The following is a 5,237-nucleotide window of genomic DNA, read 5'->3' on the forward strand; positions in this document are numbered from 1 at the left end:
ATTAATTAATATATTTTCAAAAAACAAAAAAAAAATAAATAAATAATAAATAAATAAATAAAAATAATAAAAATAATTATAATAATTTTATCTGGCACAGTTTGTAGTTGCTAGCTAACACAAATACATAAACAACACAGCCTGCTGCGCCTTCAAAGAATCCAATGCACACGCATACGCATATACACACACACGCACACACACATAGCAGACGAGAGTGTGTTAAGGGCAGTTAGAGCAAGAGCGCGAAAACAGCTCAGCCGACTTCGTCGTCGTTGTTCTTGTCGCTGTGGTGCTCCGTGGTGGTGTTTGGGCAACGCCCCTTTAAATACAGTTATTTCATTGGGCCGCGACCACAAATTTATTAGATTTTATTGTTATTGTATTGATATTTGAATTATGCGCGCCGCATTGAGACTTTTCCCTTGGGCTTTTACACGGCGACTTGTGTATGTATGAATACATGTTGTTTTTTTTTTTTTTTTTTCTTTTTTTAATAAAGATTTTTGTCTCTTTAAGCATTTTTGTAAATTTTATGTAGCATGAACGAAATCATTTGTATTGTAATTGTAAAAATTATTAATATTAGATGGTTAAAATTTAAATAGTAATTTCCAAATTCGAATAAATATTAGTTAAATGACTTTAATTGTTAAAATAAAATAAAAATTTAAGTACTTTTTTACTTAATATTTATATATGTATGTGTCGCTTAATTTACATGATCTGCGAAAGAAATATAAACATTTATATATATATAAACATATGGTGTATATGTGTCTATGTTAGTGTGTACATACATATGTATGCATGTACATATAAGTTATGCTTGTTATTTTCTCAAGTTCATCGATATGCCTATACATACATACATTTGTAGAAACATACAAAATAAAAACGCAAAAAATAATCAACAAACTTTAAGAATGTATGAGCATGGATATGTACTAAATGTTCCCTTTACCTACATACTGATATGTAGCATCATGCCTAAGAATCAGGGTAAAGCCGTAGCCGCAGCCGCAGCCGTATGCGCGTTTCAAGCAAAAATACTTATGAGTAAGGCTCGCCCAATTGCTTTGACACACAAACCCACACATAGAAATTAAAACAAAACGCCTATACGAGCGCTGGTAGAGCTAACAACAACAAGAACAACAACGCATTGCATTGCACATGAACACATACAAATGTGCGCGCGCATACATGCATACACATACACACATAAATACGCGCACACACTGGAGAAGAGTATGCGCGCGAATGGGAGCGAGCTAATGAGCGCGCATGTGAGCGAGCGAGACAAAGAGCCGAATGAACGTTTTGTCGATGCATACAGCGGGCAAGCGCGGAGGAAACAACCACCAAGCATGCTGAAGGCGCACGTTGCTGCTGCTAAAAGAGCACAGCACGATTCGCTGCCGGCGTCGCCGTCGCTGCCTGCTGCCGTCATCACTGATTCGTTTTGTACGTTGTTAGACTCTCTCGCTGCGTTTTGAATTCAGTCGACAACGATAATTACCGGTGGTTGTATCTCGAGCGCTGCGACTGAGACCGAACTGACCAAAACAAGCATACGAAGCCCGCGCTCGCGTTTCTCGCCTATCAACCAAAAATACGAACGCTGCAGCAATAGCAACAGCAACAACAACAGCAGTTTCACCAATTGTGAGCAGTGAGTGAGTGTACGAGAAATATAACGAAGCCAAATTCGAATTTGTTGTGCCCGGTTACTTGTGGGTTGCCTCTGAACGCAAATTATTATTGACTATAGCGGCGACTTCGATGTCAGCGCACTGTGCAATTATTAAAGAGAAAACAACAACAGCAACAAGCAGTAGCAATAGCACCAGCAGTATTAGCAGTAGCAGCAACAGCAACAGCAACAGCAGCAGTAGCTGCGTTAGCTACAGCAACAAGAACACAAGAAGCAAGGAAATTAATGCAGAGTTGGCGATCGACGCGTTAAGGCTATAATTATTTGAACGCATACGCATATGCTGTTTGTGCACCCTATAAAACAATATAAGTGAAAAGCGTGCCATAATTATAAGAACAACAGCAACAACAGCAACAACAGCAGCAACAGCATCGGCAGCATCAGAAGCAAAACGAGGGCAGTCTAATAACAATAATCAAAAACCGCAAACAAAATCAATAAACGGCAATGTGCGAAAATTGCTAAAAACAACAGCAAAAGGAAAACAAAAGAAAGGAAAAGCAAAGCAAAATACATCAGCAGTCAGCTAAATCAGCAACACCAATAACGACAGCAGCCATTAAAATTGCCAACATGATTGACGCCACCTGCAATTATTTGAATCCCTATACGCTGCCCCAGCCAACAGGCATTCAGCAGCAGCAGCAGCTCCAACAGCAGCAGCAACTGCAAATACAACAACAACAGCATCAGCAGCAGCAGCAGCAACATCAACAGCAACATCAACAGCAGCAGGAGCAACAGCAACCAAGTCATGATTTCATTAGCGCCACATTGCTGTCTGCCTCGACGTCCACCTCCGCCTCCAACTGCGACTCGACTGCCTCCTCTCCGCTAGCATTTTACGGCAAGCAGGGAAATGCATCGCCGACAGTTTCTGCATCGACCGCATCATCACATCAGGCGGTGCCGCCAATGAAGCTGGAAATGCAATATCCGCCACAGGCATCATCCACGGGCAGTGCATCGCCCAACTCCAGTTTGTCACAATCGGCCGCTTCCTCTGCATCGGTGTCGCCCAGCATTTTCCCATCGCCAGCGCAGTCCTTTGCCTCGATATCCACTAGTCCGCCAGCCGCAGCCGGCGGTGGCTCCTCCTCGGCCGCCGCAGCAGCCGTCGCCGCAGCCGCTGCCGCCGACCTGGGCGCCGCGGCTGTGGCTAGCGCCTACAGCTGGAATACGGCTGCTTACACAGCGCTACCAACAAGGTAGGTTCATTCATCCATTTATCCACCTGATTCATCGATACACCTATCATTCCCTTTCGCGCTCTCCTCTTTGGGCTACGTTTAACACGCTCTAATTTGTTGCCTCCGTTTTGTTTTTCTTTTTTTGCCGTAGAACTCAATTTCCGTATGCTCAATATGCAACGTACGGAAATGTGGCATCAGTTGGCGTTGCAGCATCGGCGTCGGCCGCGTGGTTCTCGCACCAGGAGCGCCTCTACCAGCCGTGGTCCTCGCAGAGCTATCCGAGCTTCAACTTTGACGACATCGCCTTCCAGACACAGCTCCAGCGTCGCTCCGTGCGCTGCACCTGCCCCAACTGCACCAACGAGATGAGCGGCTTGCCGCCCATCGTTGGGCCGGATGAGCGCGGCCGCAAGCAGCACATCTGCCATATTCCCGGCTGTGAGCGGCTCTACGGCAAGGCTTCACACCTGAAGACCCATCTGCGATGGCACACGGGCGAGCGTCCGTTCCTCTGTCTGACGTGCGGCAAGCGCTTCTCGCGCTCCGACGAGCTGCAGCGCCACGGACGCACCCACACCAACTACCGTCCCTACGCCTGCCCCATCTGCTCCAAGAAGTTCTCGCGCAGCGATCACCTCAGCAAGCACAAGAAGACCCACTTCAAGGACAAGAAAACGAAAAAGGCCCTGACCGCCGAGGCCAAGGAACAGGCGGCGGCGGCCATCAAGCAGGAGAAGTCCGAGAAGGCGCTCAACGGCAGCAAGAAGGCGCTGAAGAGCACCGCGGCTGTCGTCACGGCGCCAATGATCGGCGGCAGCAGCAGCAACAGCAGCAGCAGCATGCAATTCAAGCAGGAGCAGCCGGACAGCCTGGGCTATGCACCCTACGCGACAGCAGCAGCAGCGGCAGCCGTTGCAGCCAGCAGTCTGCCACCCCCTCTACCGCCTCTATTCCAGCAGAGTGATCCAAATAGCAGCAGCGGCGCCAGCAGCTACGAGCCCTGGTGCACGGCCAGCGCCAGCAGCAACAGCAATAGCAATAATCGTGCCATGGAACATAACCAAACTACCTCAGCGAACGCCAGACCCACATCGGGTAGTGCACCAACTCTATCCAGCAGCAGCAATAGCAGCAGCACCAGCAACACCAACAACAACACCAACAACAGCAGCAGCAGCAGCAGCAGCCACAGCCATACGCAGCACTATGCGGCGCTGGCGATGCAGAGCGAATCGCAGCTGGCCTCAGAATACGGCCTGACCATGTCCGGACTGGCGAGCGGTGCCAGCGACAGCAGCAGCAGCAGCTGTAATAATCTGAACGGCGGATATTCCGGACTTGTGGGGCCCATGAAGTCCGATTACGTCGGCAACTATCCGGCCGAGTTTGCCAGCGGCTCTGGCTACGGCTATGCGCATCATCATGTCGCCCATGCTCATGCCCACGCCCACGCCCACGCGCACGCCCACAATCATCATCATCATCATTATCACAATGCGTGGACCGCCGCCTATCATCCGCATGCAACCGCCTAGATGGAAGAGGAGATCGTTGCGGCCGGGTACCTTAACTAAATCCTTGTTGTTGTGTTGGTTCAATTTTCAAGAATTGAAATCGAACTAATATTTTAGAATATATATACACACATATATATATATATATATACATATATTTTCGATTTTTTTTTTTTTTTTTTTAATAGTGCGAAGTATTAAAAACAGCCATAATCCTGCATATATGCAGACCTAATTAATATACACATACATATATACATAGATATAAATATTGTGTATGGTCACCCTAAGAATTCATTCTAATCAATCCCGAAGTGTACGAACCTCGAAGATATATCCCTAAGTTTTTGTCTCGCTAGTGACCTAAATTGTTGTTGTTAAGCCCATAAAAACTAATATATTTATGTATATATACATATACGCAAACATACATACAAACGTTCACACAAACATACATACACGCGTGTGTGGGTGTGCATAAAGCATCAAATTCAATAATACACCTAAGAAACATTTTTTTTTGCCTAGGCTAAGTGAATTTTTTTTTTGCATGTATGTAAATAATCAACCTTAATCCAAAACATCAAAAACTATATTTGAATTATTTGTTAACTGTCTTTAAGATAAAGAAAAACCCGTATATATATAAATATATTTATATATATATACATATATAGAAAAGACACAAAACGGATTACCGTAATAAAAAAAATTTGTTTGAAAGTTGAATTGTTTTTGTGTATTGGCAATTGGATCATCGGTTCTATATAGGTAGGGAAAGAAGCAATCCTGAAATGATCTTAGTGGCTT

General features: G+C 45.4%; 1 protein-coding gene across 1 annotated transcript; it reads left to right on the forward strand.

Annotated features, from left to right (window-relative positions):
- The first annotated feature begins 1,263 nt into the window (after nucleotides 1–1,263).
- LOC6584898 (transcription factor btd) lies at nucleotides 1,264–4,866 on the forward strand. The gene is made up of 2 exons (XM_032732269.2): nucleotides 1,264–2,928; nucleotides 3,062–4,866. Exons 1-2 carry the CDS (start codon nucleotides 2,294–2,296, stop codon nucleotides 4,446–4,448), a joined length of 2,022 nt encoding a protein of 673 aa, XP_032588160.1. The 5' UTR covers nucleotides 1,264–2,293; the 3' UTR covers nucleotides 4,449–4,866.
- The last annotated feature ends 371 nt before the right edge of the window (nucleotides 4,867–5,237 follow it).

Source organism: Drosophila mojavensis, unplaced genomic scaffold (genome assembly GCF_018153725.1).
Source record: "Drosophila mojavensis isolate 15081-1352.22 unplaced genomic scaffold, ASM1815372v1 contig_136, whole genome shotgun sequence".
Classification (NCBI taxonomy): Eukaryota; Metazoa; Arthropoda; class Insecta; order Diptera; family Drosophilidae; genus Drosophila; species Drosophila mojavensis.